The sequence below is a fragment of the Odontesthes bonariensis genome, chromosome 10 (genome assembly GCF_027942865.1).
Source record: "Odontesthes bonariensis isolate fOdoBon6 chromosome 10, fOdoBon6.hap1, whole genome shotgun sequence".
In the NCBI taxonomy this organism is placed as follows: domain Eukaryota; kingdom Metazoa; phylum Chordata; class Actinopteri; order Atheriniformes; family Atherinopsidae; genus Odontesthes; species Odontesthes bonariensis.
The window spans coordinates 18557731-18572752 of record NC_134515.1 but is presented as its reverse complement, the minus strand read 5'-3'; the positions used below and the strand labels follow the sequence as shown (position 1 = coordinate 18572752).

The 15022-nt window shown below is 43.2% G+C and overlaps 1 protein-coding gene across 4 annotated transcripts in view; it reads right to left on the bottom strand.

The window, feature by feature from the left end:
- The window catches only part of dip2ba (disco-interacting protein 2 homolog Ba), a 42354-nt gene that overhangs the window by 8638 nt on the left and 18694 nt on the right, over window positions 1–15022 (bottom strand). The window contains exons 2-27 of one of the 4 annotated variants that reach the window (XM_075476658.1): window positions 12287–12358; window positions 10862–11017; window positions 10600–10725; window positions 10184–10420; window positions 9958–10086; window positions 9096–9215; window positions 8515–8712; window positions 8146–8237; window positions 7956–8066; window positions 7570–7693; window positions 7013–7122; window positions 6557–6659; window positions 6400–6464; window positions 6208–6301; window positions 5823–5942; window positions 5599–5713; window positions 5064–5203; window positions 4786–4922; window positions 4225–4305; window positions 3852–3979; window positions 3611–3725; window positions 3255–3456; window positions 2107–2219; window positions 1551–1574; window positions 430–510; window positions 93–216 (exon numbers count right to left, since the gene is read on the bottom strand). In XM_075476658.1, coding sequence (XP_075332773.1) covers window positions 93–216; window positions 430–510; window positions 1551–1574; window positions 2107–2219; window positions 3255–3456; window positions 3611–3725; window positions 3852–3979; window positions 4225–4305; window positions 4786–4922; window positions 5064–5203; window positions 5599–5713; window positions 5823–5942; window positions 6208–6301; window positions 6400–6464; window positions 6557–6659; window positions 7013–7122; window positions 7570–7693; window positions 7956–8066; window positions 8146–8237; window positions 8515–8712; window positions 9096–9215; window positions 9958–10086; window positions 10184–10420; window positions 10600–10725; window positions 10862–11017; window positions 12287–12358 — 3117 coding nt within the window. Of the gene's footprint in view, window positions 1–92; window positions 217–429; window positions 511–1550; window positions 1575–2106; window positions 2220–3254; window positions 3457–3610; window positions 3726–3851; window positions 3980–4224; window positions 4306–4785; window positions 4923–5063; window positions 5204–5598; window positions 5714–5822; window positions 5943–6207; window positions 6302–6399; window positions 6465–6556; window positions 6660–7012; window positions 7123–7569; window positions 7694–7955; window positions 8067–8145; window positions 8238–8514; window positions 8713–9095; window positions 9434–9957; window positions 10087–10183; window positions 10421–10599; window positions 10726–10861; window positions 11018–12286; window positions 12359–15022 lie in introns of those variants that run through there. The other 3 variants (XM_075476659.1, XM_075476660.1, XM_075476661.1) reach the window with 3 other exon arrangements.

Sequence of the window (15022 nt, the reverse complement as noted above, 5' to 3'; positions counted from 1 at the left end):
ATAACATTTTTTTTTTTACTGAAAATGGAAAAACGGTGAAAGATGGCGAGATTATCAATGATAATGTGGGATGTTTTAATGGTCCTGCTCACCTGGAGGATAAAGCAGCACCACATTGTCTCCTGGTTTGAGGCCTCCTCTTTCCATCAGGGTGGCCGTGATTTTCTCTGCTCTCTTGTGTAGCTGTGCACAAGTGGCTGTGCACACTGCTGCCCCCTAGTGTAAAAATAGTGGAGGTACAGCTCAACTCACACAACAAAATGGATCATCATTAGCACTATAGAACCATGTAATATAGTGGGGAAAAAAAAAAAAGAACAACAACATTATGAATGATGCCCGTCCGAATCTAAAGAGCCAGAGCATCTAAATTCATGCAATGACTTCTCCGACTGATTGAGTGTGTAGGCCCCATCTGTGTTTCATTACCTTTGCATTGAGCAGCACATACAGAACGTGGTCAGGGTCGGTTTGGGCTCTCCACTGCAGAGCTTCAGACAAGAACTGATGCTGAAAAAGCACAGAAAAGAATGTGTCATCACATTAAAAACACAAACTAAAAGAAAATAAAGATCTCAGATGAAAAGAGTTTTCAGTCTAGGACTGTGCTTAATCCAAGAGATCAGGGTTAACTGAAGACATTTCAAAGTATGTCAAAGATATTCTGAGATGCTTTTTACCTCCCATACAAACACAAATAAGATCACAACAGCAGCACAGGAGTGTCAAGAGAATTATTTTGCAATGGGTCATGGTGTCACCATCCGTATCAGGCAAGAGGCAAATCTGACAAGGTTCATAAAGAAAGTCCTGCTACAGATTAGTGCCTTGGGGTCTATTTGGTCAAATATATTGCTTCAAGGGAACAATTTCATCCATCTTTACTCATTAGTAAATAATAGTATTATTAGAATTATAAGTTTAACAATCTGTGGTGGCACAACACAGCAGGACAGAACATATAAGCAAACACTTCCTTTACTGGAAGAAAACAAATACACTTCAGGCAGCACATAAAAAACCAAATAAAGTGAATGTCACCATGTTCGACACACACACAATCAAAACACTAAAAAGCTTTACTTATTAAAATCACGAGTCGGAGTCGGTCTTTTGTGCCGCCCACTCTCAGTCAGGCAACGTGTCGTGCTCTGAATCAGGAGTGACATCATGCAGACTGGTGTCCCTGACCACTCAGCAAGCCATGCTACAAGTGGGAGCGTCACAGTGAACACAGCGAGCAGAGGTGCACACAAAAATTCTCCTAGAAGATACTTTTGGTGCTTAAAACAAGAACTTTGTCTAACATAGTAGTATATACATAGTTAGGCACACACAGTAGTGTCAAACTTCCGTTTCAGCCTCACATCTATGAATGTTTGATAAGAGTAAATGCGTGGACCCCTGCTGGCAAAGGAGCCGGCCAGGACAGTCATCACACTGGGCCAAGCTGTCGCTGGACGCTGTCGGGTTGTTGCAGCTGCAGAAGCACATGTGACTGACAGAAGCAGCACAAGCAGAGACGGTTTGGGGCCAGACTAGAGCCTTACCATCATGGTGGGCCACATACAGAGCTAAAGCCCAACCCAAGTAAAGGCAGAACAACAACAACAGAGGTTTAAGATAAAACAACAGCATCCATTTTATCTGGTAGATATAAAAAAAACAAAAAAACAATCATATTTAACTTGGTAAACATATTCAGAGCATGTTTAAATTGTCCTTTGGATTCATTTGAAGAGATTTGTATACTATTTTCTATTTAAGTCCCAAAATGTTACATTTCCAATCACATTAAATCAGTGTGGCTTAAACAATTAACTACCTAAATATCTTTTTAATCTTGTGTTGTCTAAAACTAATCGGTTAGACAACATGGCACAAATAAAAGCAGCGCCGTCATAAAGGATGGCATTGATGTTATTGCTATAGACATGCATTGCTTCAAATTTAACAATTCAAAGTATTACAAGTTGAATTGTTGAAAAAGTCACTCAAGGAATGGTTCATTTTCCTGACTGCGTGTTGAAGGATGCTACGTCCTTTATTAACAGTCAGTTCAGTGCACGGTGTGTTCAAAGTAAAGACCGGCCTGTTTGGTGGTACCTTTCGAATGAGATCCTGGTCCTCCACCACACCCAGCTCTCTGCCCGTCGCCTGGGCAATCCGCTTCCCTGCCACCAAGTTACCGACCAGCATAGAAGCTGGACCAACATCCACTTAGCAGATCAAAAACAATCAGAGAGAGAAATTTAACAGTCAGAAGCAGCAGACATGATGCAAGCAGTACAAATTCAGAAATTGCCAAACTGATGAGCGAATTATGAAAAATGATGAAACTTTCAAAACGACTCGAATGAGCCAATGAATTTGGCTACTATTCCTCTAAAAGTAGCCACTTTGTGCACCCGGCTTTCCTGCCGTGCTTGGAACACTCCCTGAAAGTCTTTCTGTCTTCTGAAGGTACTGACAAGCAGGTTTGCATTTGTAATTTTACCGCATACCTCTAAAGAGAGAAAACAAGAAATTCTGTTTAAACCTGAACCTTCCTGACCGTCATGGTGGGGATCATCCATGGTGCTGAAAGCTGCATCAGTGATGACATTCAGGAGACCAAAGAGTGATCTCTAGTGAATGAATCCGCAATGTCTAAGACTAAAGAAAGTATGTCAGGTGAAGACTGCGACTAAGAGCGCGCTTATTGCTTCTCTGACATCAACAGGTTTGGGCAAAATGAATTTATCTCTTAAGATCAGACTGTCAACACGAAGCTCTGGTGTAAAGTTTTTTTTTTTTTTTTTTTTTTTTAAAGTAGTCTGAGGGAGAACATTCAGTGCAAAATGACCTAAAGTGTGACACAAACCGTGCCGATAAACGCCTGCCCGTAACATGTCAAGACACGTGGGGTTTTTTTTGGACTAACAACCACAATCATCTCTCATATTTGGCCTCCTTTCTGGATTTGGCTTCCTGTAGCTTCTCTTCTTTTTCTCCTCTCAAAAATGCCTCAAAAAAGTGTCTTTGCTTCACACAGTGAAAAAAATTCAGTGCGAGCCGCAAATGCACAACTGAAAGTGGTCAGCGAAGGAACCTCTGGGAGCACCGCAAAGAGTGGTGTGAGGGCTGGTAGTAATGTACTGCTGCACAACATAGAAAGCTGCCGATTCCAATGAGTCACACAATACACACCGAGATGTATATATTCATGCTGCAGCTTTGTTTAGTATACACAGATGATGCCCAATATTGCTCACCTGGCTGTTTCTGACGAGGCTTGGGCATGTTTGTAACACAGGTGTGTGGGCACATAAGGATATTGCAGGGGTGCAGGTTTCCCTCCAAAAAGCTCTGCTTGGTTTCGTAGATGTGGATGCCTCCCAGGGGCGTCTTTGGGAGAGTGTTGGCTGGGACGAGAGCGAGGCAGTAAAGGCCAACCTGGTGGATACTGTCGATGGCCTTTAGAGGAAACATGCATGAAGTGAGTTAAACGGATGGAAGATTTACACAATGCAATGAGTATTTGCCTCTTTCGGTTTCAGTTAGGATGACACCCTAAAAAAAAAAAAAAAAAAAACTAAAAAACAGCAATTTCAGCTGATGTAAAACTGACCTGAAGAACTCGACTCATCCACTGGAAGCTGTCTTCTTCATTGGCATCAGGCCTCTGTTCTGCCACAATCACTATTCTCTCGTCAAAAAACACTGTCACAGAGAACACAGCAATCCTGCATGGATGAGAAAGAGCATAGTATATAAAAAATACTTTCACGTATCGTTTGCTGGAATTTTTTTCCCCAGAGAGTGCATCCAGAATGCACGCACTGGCTCACAGGCAGCACGTAGTGTCATACCTCCCCCTGTAAACTGTTTTGACAGGCTCCACTGCTAACGCGGTGGCAACCAGGTCGTCGGCATTATGGCGTCGCCCGCTCACTGTCAGGAGTCCCTCAATCTTCCCCACAACAAACACAAGACTTCCCTGTGGAGCAGACACATTCATCTTCACAAAGTGCCGACTATCAGCTGTAATGTATTCTACTTAAGAGGAACATTCCAGGACTTTTCAACCCAGGATCTATTCTTTCTTATATTGAGATGTAATTTTTTTTTTTAGGCACAAAAATATTTACGAAAATCTTGAACAAAAATATTTCTCATTGGCTGATTTAAATTAGCAAAACAAGCCCAAATATACAGTCATAATAATAAAAATGTGTTCCATACCGGTCCCACAAATCCAAGCAAACCAGTCCGAGAGAATGGAATTTCTCCGATGGGTGCTCCGGCTTGGTTGACAGGGATCACCTAAAGTACAAATTAGTAGAAAGATCAGAGGGACTGAACTCAAATACACTGCAGAGTAAAAGTCATCCCTGACACTGGACGTGAAAGTGATGTCAGTATGAGATTACTGTAGCTTTACTACTATGGATCATTAAGTAACTGAAAATATTAAAAAAATAGTCAGGGACGATGGTGAAACGAACAACTTTGAGGGTGTGGAAATAGTCCTCTTATGCCTCTCGAGGTCAACTTAAATACAAATACAATAATATCCGTGTCACCAATAAATGGATAATGCAAGCATGCATCAAAAGTTTTAATACACCATAGATTACGCAAGTTTGAGGAGGACCAGAGCTGATCCCAGTGCAACATACAGTACATTGCTGTCTCATACCACAATTTCCACAGTCACAGCAGATCACAGGTTACACTCAGTTGGAAGAAGATAATGAGGCAAAGAAGTGATTAGAGCAGATTAAAAATCTGTCTAGGACAGACCTCAAATGTGTTCTTGGTAACACCAGGAAGACCGTAGTACATGGTGCCTCCAGCCCGAGAGTTGATGACAATCTCTCCAATCTCATCTGTCTTACACAGCTGTGGAGGCCCGTCCGGTTTTACAATGCACATAAGAGCTGGAACGCACAATTTGGCGAAAAACATTAGAAAATTACATATGTTTAAGCTCCCCATCTGTGAAAGAGATCATGAGTACGATAAAGGAGGCAGCTGCTGTACGTCTGCACTGACAGCTGAAACCAGATGTGGTGGCTAACCTCCAGGCATGATGTGGCCCACATCCTGTACAGTGAGAGCAGAGTTCTTGTCTTCTGTGTTGACCCTGATCACCCCGTGGCTCAGCCCGCCCATGGACAGGATGGCCCTTGCTGGTAGTGGAGCTCCTCGTGCACCAGGCCTGGAGAGAAGGCGAAAATCCGGACATTTTTCTCCTAGTATATTTTCACCATGCGTGGGCCACACAATAACATCAGATTAAACATTTTGGATTAAATTTTTTAATTAAAGGTTTTCATTATTATAAGTTTAAATAAATGTAATTACTTAAATGCCTGCTATTCTTAGTACAAAGAAATCCCTGAACTCTGAATGTCAGCTGGTGTCTAAGTCTCTGTGCACCTCACTTTCTTCCTCTCACTCAGTCTGCCTCTAACAATCTTCCTGCATAAAACTCGACAGTATTCAAGAAAAGTATAACCCTACATTTTAAAAGCTACTAAAATTCAAATGACAGGTCACTAGTTTAAATATCAGAGCATCTCTTTTTAGAACAAGTTCAAGTTGATGCGGTACCTGCGTATGGCCACAGTCAGGGCCTCAGGAGAGGTAGCACATGGACAAATGGCCTCAGGCTTCAAACCGTGAGACTGGAACACATTCAGGAAGGCATCACATGACGACACAGACCCTGGTTGGAAGCAAGAGATAAAAACATCAGCCAAAACAATAACTGAAACTAATCCACAAAGTTTAAAATGTCACAAAGGGACTGCGCTTGTGGAGGAGAAGCTACTCACATGGGTTAGCTCCATCAGCCACTATAAGCATACGAATAGAGGACAAGTTCGTGTCCTTCTGATCCTTGTGGGCCATCATGGCCCAGTGGAGGTCACGGCACTTCACCAAGGCAACGCGTACTGTAAGGAAGTAAAAGCAACATGTTATAGAAAAGTAAAATCGTATAAAGAGAAGTTTGTCTCATTCCTTAATTATACATTTGAGCTTTCTAAAATGTATCTCCTTGACCTTTTTCCAACTTAACTCAACATGTGGGCTGGTAAGTGGTCAATTTCATGTCATACTTGATATGTAATCATTCTAAACAAATGCTAATAGACTACAAAGAAAAAGTACATCTGTAGAAGCATTTAATATCAAAGTAAAATGGTTGTTTGGCTGAACCTTTGTGAATGTGAACTCTCTGCACCCAGGAGATGGGACAGGCCTTCATGACTGCATATGGTACAGTGATGGTGTGGATTCTGTTCATGACACTCTGCAAGGAAAGATACACATTTTCAGTTTCACAGTCGGTCCCGCTGAAGACACGAAGAGCATCCCCATGGCTTTACAAATCCCTGCATCCAGCCTCACCGTTAAGACGCCGTGCCACAGGCCCATGTCTTTCTTGCAGTCCAACACATTGACCAGTGTCTCCCCTAAGACAAACGCACGCATCAGCATCTCATTTAAACACATAAAAGAGCAGACAAGAGACCGATTTGACAGATGCATGACAAAACGTTCTGACCTTCACAGTAGTTACAGGCCTGAGTCAGGGCTTGACAGTGGGTCAGCATGGAGATCTTGGACACAGCAACACCCATCACTGTTCCCTCCTTACTCGCTTTGTACTTGGATGGGAACGAATCAGACACACGAATGTCAGTGAGATTCATGAAAAAGATCCAAGGCAATCAATGAGCCAAAAACAATCATCAGAAATATATTTTGGAATAAAAATTGTGTCCCTTGGTTAAATGAAGAGTTTTTACATTTTTAAATCGACAAAAAAAAAACAGGAAAATAAAAGCATAGCTGGACTATGAAGGTGTTTCACGGTGTAATCAAAACATCATAACTATTTCCCAATTTTCTTTCTGAATCTTCAATCGTTCATTTATGATCAGTAAAATGAATGTAAATTCACCTGACAACCTATTTGGAAAATACAATCAAACTGTAATTCCATATTTTCTTAAAATACCTCTATGTAGGCAGTATCTGTGTTGGCAGTGGGGATGTGAGGCTGCCAGTCTTTAGATGGTTTGGTCAGATACTTGGTATCCGTCACTACCCATTTCATCCTTGGCCATCCTGTTATCACAACACCACAAAGAAGATGGAGCACACTGAAGAAACATTGCTGACACAAAGAAAAAATGGGCTTTTGGCTGCATGGATTACGAGACGTTTTACATTTTAATGTTGAAAAGCCAATGATATAACACTCCCCATTGTGGGGCCACATTGGCCACTGGAGATCAGATTGTATATATGATGTTAACTGGATTTACAACTCCTGTTGAGCCAGCAGCTCTGGTTCAACTCAGTTTTATTTTCAAGCTCAAACGCAAAACAGTAAACAGCTCAATTTAAAGGACATGTGGACATAAATGTGGACATAAATGTGGACATAAAATAAAACATTAAAAAAATTAGCAACACTTACGGTACAAAAATGCAATGAGCAAAATAACTGTAGAAAGAAACAAGAAAAAGGCAATAAAAAATATATAAAAAAGGCAGTTTAAGCTTGCTGACCTTTGAACTGTACGATCTCTCCATTTGGAGTCTTTGGCAGCCCTTTGAGGCACACCTCACTGGTCAACGCCAAACTCACACTGCAGCTGCCCAATAGGAAGCCAATCTGCTGGCTACCTGCATCCTGTGTACAGACACAAGGGCCAGGATTGTGAAGACACGAGGACTGGTCTACAAAGCTGAAACAATGATGCAAAAACTCTAGCTGACAACATAAACAACAACCACTGATGCAGAGACAGGCACTGGAATCGCACAGAAATTGATAAAGCATCAGTCCCTTTGGGTTACTTCCATTATACTTTATCTGGTCTTCCAACAGTTACACCTACTTCATATTTCTCTGAGGCAACCTCAGAGTAATTCACTTAAACGGACATCTGTACCTGTCGTGACAGTGGTACTTCGATAGGCACAGGGATGACCTCAGCTAACAGACAGCCATAGAAAGCCACCCAGAACATGCCAGGGTCACTGTTTGGATACACCAACGCCACCTGAGGGGCAGAAAAAGCCATTCCCATTGTCATGTGCCTTTATCATTTGATTACCAAGAAGTGCCTGACAAACTCTTACTCGATCTCCGGGTTGTAGGACAGGCTCAGTCTTGGTGCCCAATTTATTTAGTAATGTATAGGCGAGCTTCAGACTGCGACTCCATAGTTTGCCTGTGGAAGAAAAAAGGAGAAGAATTCTTTGAAAATGTCTTCTTTTTTTTTTTTTTTGGGGTTAATTATAATGCATTATCATTATGTGATCATTCAACTCCCAAAGTCACAGCAGCTTTACAACCTGAGGAACTACCCTGCTAATATCTTTTTTTTATTTGATGAAGCTCATTTACAAGACACTTCCTTCAGGTGGACATAATAACATGAAAATCACTGTGTAAACCGAGAGGCTCGACCAAAATCTTTAGTCGTTTAATATTTAAGTTTTGCCCACCGTATGTGAGGGTATAAAGGGGTTTGCCAGTGATGTCCAGCACTGTGAGGGCAGGGCTCTTGGCCTGGGTGGCCCCCCAGCGGGCGAGGGCGGCCTGCAGAGCAGGAGGCCAGTTACTGACCACTCCGAGAGGCTCCCCCTTCACTGGGATGATTTGACGTCCCTCAGGTTTTGGGGTGTTAGGATCTGGCTGGGGAACTATACATAAAAAAATTGAAAAAAATTGAAAAAAAGAGGCACACATTGGAAAGAAACTCATCTGCAGTCCAGTGAATTTCAGACAGAAACACGCAGGATTTCGTTTGTCTGAGAAGGGACGTAAACTAACAGATGTGTGCTAAACAAGAAGCATGTTTATTATGAACAGTTTTATCAGCTTTGTCAGCACAAGTAAAACATAAAAGGCATTATTTAAATATGTTTTTTCTACAGTTCTAAGATCTAAAATTACAGCGAAACTACCATTAGAATGAAGCAACCCATCCAACAAACTGTGAGCTCTTCTTTAACCGACATTTAGGATAGTGAACTTCAACCCTGATAAATGCATTTGCAAACAGATGCCCAGTATGGGTCTTCACCTTCTACGATCTCCTCAGAGTCATCGAGGAAGAATTCGCTGAGTGGTGGTCTTTTGGGCCGCTTGAGTGTGTTCAACAGCTGCTGGATCTTAGTGGACACCCTGCTGTTGACAGGCACGCCTGGACAAACACCAAGAACAGCCGTCATGACAAACATATGCAGACAAACAAGGTAACGCACACACATGCAGTTCTTTCCAACTTATAGTTCTACGCCATCACACGCTCCAACACAGGCAGAATCCTACGCAAGAGCACAGTCAGTATCAGAGTCAGCAGCAGGAAGGATTCGAAAGGGAAATTTGTACGCAAGGACACACAGGTTGGATGGTTTTAAGGAAAATCAAGGGTAGGAAGTTTTCTACTCCTAAACCTATGACACGAGACGAACACAAAGAGATAGGACGAAAAGCAAGCTGATCTGGGCCTCTTCAGCATCCCTCCCCTTCCCCGGGTTCGATGTATATTACCTTTTCTCTTTCCTTTTTTAATTGAAAGGCAAGACAGGGACAGGATTAATGGACCCAAAAGAAAGAACAAAATATCTGTCATTAGCAGCATTCACAGCAGTGAAATGACAATGACTTTGAAAAGGTGATTATCGGCCAACATTTTACCCTGATTTGATTACATTCAATCAGCTTTGTCACTGCCACACAGTGAGCCTTATGGTCAATGCAAAACAGAAATATGTTCATCATTGCCATGATTAAAACATGCAAATGGTATAACCTCCTGATTTGAAGAAAAAACAGGCGACAGAAACCAAAGTTTCACACTTGTAGTTCATAAGTTAGATCCCCAAACCCCCACTTTATCCAATAAAAGACATTTATCAACCTCCTGCTTTGTGTGAGTTTACCGTCAGCAGTATCCAGTATGCTGGAGCGGCTCTGTCCACGACTCATTCCCTTGACTGCTGGGGGAACGTCCACCCTGGACCCCCTATCCTGTGGAGTGGAAGATGTCACATCCGGGGGGACACTGTTTTCTGTTGGATGAGATAAGCATGAGCATTGTGAAGGACAAAAACAACATCAGTAGTTGTGATCAGCCAACAGTGGAACTCTCCATTAAGCAAAGTTTACCTATGCGTGTGTGAGCCAGTACGTCGGCTAGCAAAGATGCAGCAGGCGGAGGCTGGGGCTGAGGCTGAGTCTTAGGCTCTCCATGGGAGAGGGTTGAGGAAGCAGATGAAGAAGTGGAAGAGCTTTGGACGGAGCGATTGATCCAGTAATCAGGGCTCTGGAGGCTCTGGGCGAGCACTGCGCTAAGTGCTGCCTTTCTGCGGAGAGAGCCATCATCCTCTGATGCAGAGGACGTGTCTGAAAAATAACAGGAAACGCCCACCACACGTAGATTTAATTTAGCTTTCGGTTTTTCACACAATCTTAAAACCATTAAGTTTTATACATTTATCATTTTGACATGGAGTTGGCGGAAACAACCTTTAAGGTCATAACCAACAAAGCCACCTGCACAGTGGGTGAGATATTAGGTTTACCTGGAGGTGTGCAGGTGTCTAGAGGAGACTGAACAAAGGCGGAGCGTCTCTTGGTTGGCATAGGGAGTGCCATCTTCTCTTCTTTGTGTTTGGCCAGAGCCGCCTGCACAGCCTCTGTATGGATGTCTACACAAAAAGAACAAATACACGGACACAAACCAGAAAATAAATTACCTAAATGGTGAGCAAGCTGGCTTAAAACTTTACTTTGGGTGGAAAGTTGTTTTTGGAATAGGTTTTAGTCGTATAGTCTGCTGTATACCCGATCTGTAGCGCTCGTCCCTGGCCCCTCCACTGCGGTGTGCACGATGGTGTCTGGAGGCTGAAGAGGTGGAGGGGCCCGGCGCCTCGGGACTCGGGCTCGGGTCGGCACTGTGGCTTGGGGAAAGCTGTACATCTGGCAGAGAAAGACCCACATCTAAAGAACAGAAGCGAGCATGCACAAAGTCAATGCAGATATGTGTAGCTCAACGTTAATAAATAACGTGCAAAACCAACATGGGGTTTTAGGAACGTCACACACAACTAAAGCAAACTCTTGCTTTACATAATGCCATTACAACAACGTGTAGGCATAAATATTACATGATTCGCTGAGAATCTATCTAAATTTAGCCTCACTACAGAACCTCAGAAACTTAAAAAGATATGTACTACACTGATGCAACTTACACTATCAACAGAATATATGAAACTAGGTTATATTAAAGCAAATGTATTCTAGTCTACGGTCTTCTTTTTTAAGAGGGCAGCAGCACTTGCAGAGTGGGTGGCTTTGAGGAACAAAAGGACCAAAGAAGACGGGCGTAGGAGCACAAAATCATCCTTGTGCGAACAAAGTTTCTCGGCATCTGTTGACGTTGATGGTAAACTGTCAATCACTCAACAGAACCCACTAAAAACCAACAAAGCATTGAATATGGAAACGATCTAAGATTTGTACAAGTCTTTCGATGTCCTTTGGGTGTAATCACTCAGCATGAATCACGTGGTAGCACAAGCAGAAGCAGACCAAGGTCAAACTAACAGAGAAGGAAGTTTAGTTTTGCTCTTTGGAAATGAGCTTACTGTGACACATGAAAAAGGATATTTTTTCATGCTTTTGTTAATGTGGCGCAATCCTTCCTGAGGAAACACAAAAACCCTTGTGTGCCCAGCAGCTGACTGAATAAATCTAGCAGATCAGCTCTCCAATAGGTACAGAGGTGACTGGCTCAGAGTAATACAGAGAAACATCCCACTCTCTATGAACAATCACAGGGTCAAGAAAACCCGAGTCAAACTACATTGAATCTTCAAAATCGACAGTATGGCTATTCTATATAAAATGCAGTTTTCATTTTGGCCACTAGAGTGCCACAGAAAGCCAGATATTCTATTGGACAACTTAGACAAAGAGATTTACACTCACTCTGGAGTCAGTAAAATGATACATTTTCACAGTACGGCACCAACAAAGCGTTGGTTTCAGTCCAATTCACTTTGGAGCTGGGACAGAAACATCAGATAAAATGGAAATTCAAGTTTCGGGAAAGCCTGACTTGGTAAGTTTCTTTGATGTAATGCAGTCACTTTATGTTTGTCCCTTGACAAAAGGTCAAATTCAAACACAGGAGAAAGAAGACGGATTCAGAAAGAAGTTGATAAAAAACACAATGAGCAGAAGAAGAAGAAGAGCTGGTCTTACTTGGCAAATGGGGGATGTAGGAGGCCAGCAGCTTGGCTCTCTTCTTCTCATAGCCCTTCTGTGTGATGTCACCTAGGAGAGAGAACAGCAACACCACACTGTTATGTTAGTCATAATTACCACACAAACACAAGACAACTGCATACACACCGCACTCCTCTGACACACACACACACACACACACACACACACACACACACACACACACACAACTTCAGCCAATATATTTGCAGTAGTTGAGTCATATTATTAATCCTCTTTAAAACAAATCTTCTCAACTTCACATGTTGCCAGCTAAGTCTAATTACAACTACGCCAAGCGATGGCACCATTGTTTGGTCTTACATTAGCCCCTGTGAACAAACATGATTAGTAAACAAAAACCTTCTCCTCGCCATGAAACCCAAATACGACTCTGGCATCTGGCAGATAACTGTGCTAAGCACAGAACAATGACAAAACCGAGGGACTTTGGGAACAGTTGGAAATAGTGAGCAGAGCAAAGAGGAAGACAGGTGAACAAGTTTCCCATGGGGACCATTCATCTCCTCAAACATCACCCCCTTTTCCCACCGTTCACTCAGCACCACCCCTTCCTCGTTCGACCTTGGACTGCCAGGACTCTCACCGCTATCAGAGCTTGCAAGAGAGCAACAGAGGTATGACAAAGTCCACCTATTTAGAACCCCAAAACGCAGTCTGTTTGTGCAGCAAACATTCATGCAAGACACTCTCTACCCAGTTAACACGTACACACTCCCCTTGTGCACACAAACAATCCTAATGCTTCGCTCCCCTACACAGCTTTTCTTCTTTTGTGCCCAGCGATAACAAGGTATGCGGTGTCAAGTGCAACGAGACAAAGGGCTGCTTAACCTCAATCCTCTGACACCTACCCCACACTGACAAGTGACAAGGAGACCCTAGTCCAATCTACTGAGAGGAGGAGAAAGACCTGAGAAGCACATATAAAAGGAGGTGAGGGTCAAAGCTAGAGTTTGAATGAAATGGGGTGATAAATACAAACTGAGGGCCACAGGCAGCAGCAAAACACAGTCTAGTGTGTGCGTGTGTGTGTGTGTGTGTGTGTGCGTGTGTGTGAACCAACAATGGAAAGAAAATAAGAGGAGAGAGTGAGTGCCAAAGTTCAGCAGGCAGAATAGAGGGAGGTGGGCTGGATAAGGCGACACTGGGTGTGGAGTCCCAGATAGTGTGTGTTGTGTCTCAAAGCTTTCTCACACTCTGGTTACTGTCCACTGGAGTGTGGGATTTGCCTGGAAAAACATGAAAATCAGAAAGGAAGCACCCCTTGGATGGAGTATGTAGAAACCCCAGTATGGGTTAGTTTCTCGACTTTAACTTCGGATCCGTTCCATTCCATTCAGAAAACACTTGAGGTTTCACAAGACAGGAATTATGAGCAACAGGGGAAGAGGGAGGAATGTTTATAGAGAAATGGCCATCAATACAGTCGGACAGTTTTAGCGTGCGAGGGTACGTGTCGACTGAGCGCTCAGTGCTTTGTCACTGAAACAGCTCAAACGGGGAGGCCAGCATTCAGCTGAGTTAACGCCTGGGACCACACTGGCTTAAAATTTTATTCGGGAGTAAAAACACAACAGCAAGTGTGTGTGAGACGGTCTCTTTTTCTTTGCTTATCCATTTCTGATGCAGGTTACAGGCTTGTTTGTGTTGAGGTAAACAGACAGACATGCGTGCAAAGCAATCAGAAGTAAATTAATTGTAGTGGACTGGAGCATCATTGTTGTCGGAGACAGCGTTACGCCAAGCCCAGTTCTGGTGCCCAAGCGGGGCCGTGAGGGAGGAAGGGGGAGACGGAAAGACAGAGAGAGGGCAGTCATTAACACAGACAGAAGAGAGTCTGTGTTGATGCGGGGCTCAAACAACAGGCACAGATTGGCACGACCACACTGACTCTGTGTATGGCATAAAGACACTGAAAGACTCTGGGTTGAAAGACTGACTGTAACAGCTGGCTCAAAACAGAAGAAAAGCTGCACGTTTAAAGAGCAAGAATGTGGTGTTCTGAGTGTGAGCACGAGCAAAACAGTACAGTAACTGTGCGTGTGTGAAATCTGAGGTCAGGGGACAGGATATGAGCATTACCCCACCCTGTGTGCGCACTGCCAAAACTGTCTCCCTGCGTCTGTCTAGAGAAAGAGGAATGTGCTGATTGGAAAACACCATGCTAACAGAGATGGCCAACTGGCCAAGAGAGCTAGCTCATTGGCCAAAAAAATCCCCTGTGGTGCAGGAAGCTGGTGGATGTGTATGTGGACACAGCTGGTCCAGGTTAAAGGGTGCAACAGAACTCAGAAAAATTCATGCTAATGGAGCCTGAAGCACAGTGACACTTCAAGCCTTCTCTGAGATGTGTGTCAGTATGTCAAATCGGAAGGGAGGCTTTTGTCCAGGGAAAAGTCCTTCTTAACATAATGCAGTACAGGCAGTGCAAAGCATGTCTCTGAGATGCATGAATGAAGTCACTAATCTTTTTTAATCCAGGCTTTTTAAAAGTTTGCGTTTATCACGCTGGTTGTGAAAAACAGGCCAAACAATTCAAGGCTAGTTGGCAGTCACCCTCTGACTCTGCTATAGACCTTTGACTTCAGGCCAAGTTAGATAGGAGGCTGGACCCCTCACAGCTGACAGAACAGGTTACAGAGAGGATCAACACACACTCACACAGACCCAAATCCAAATTACACAAAACAA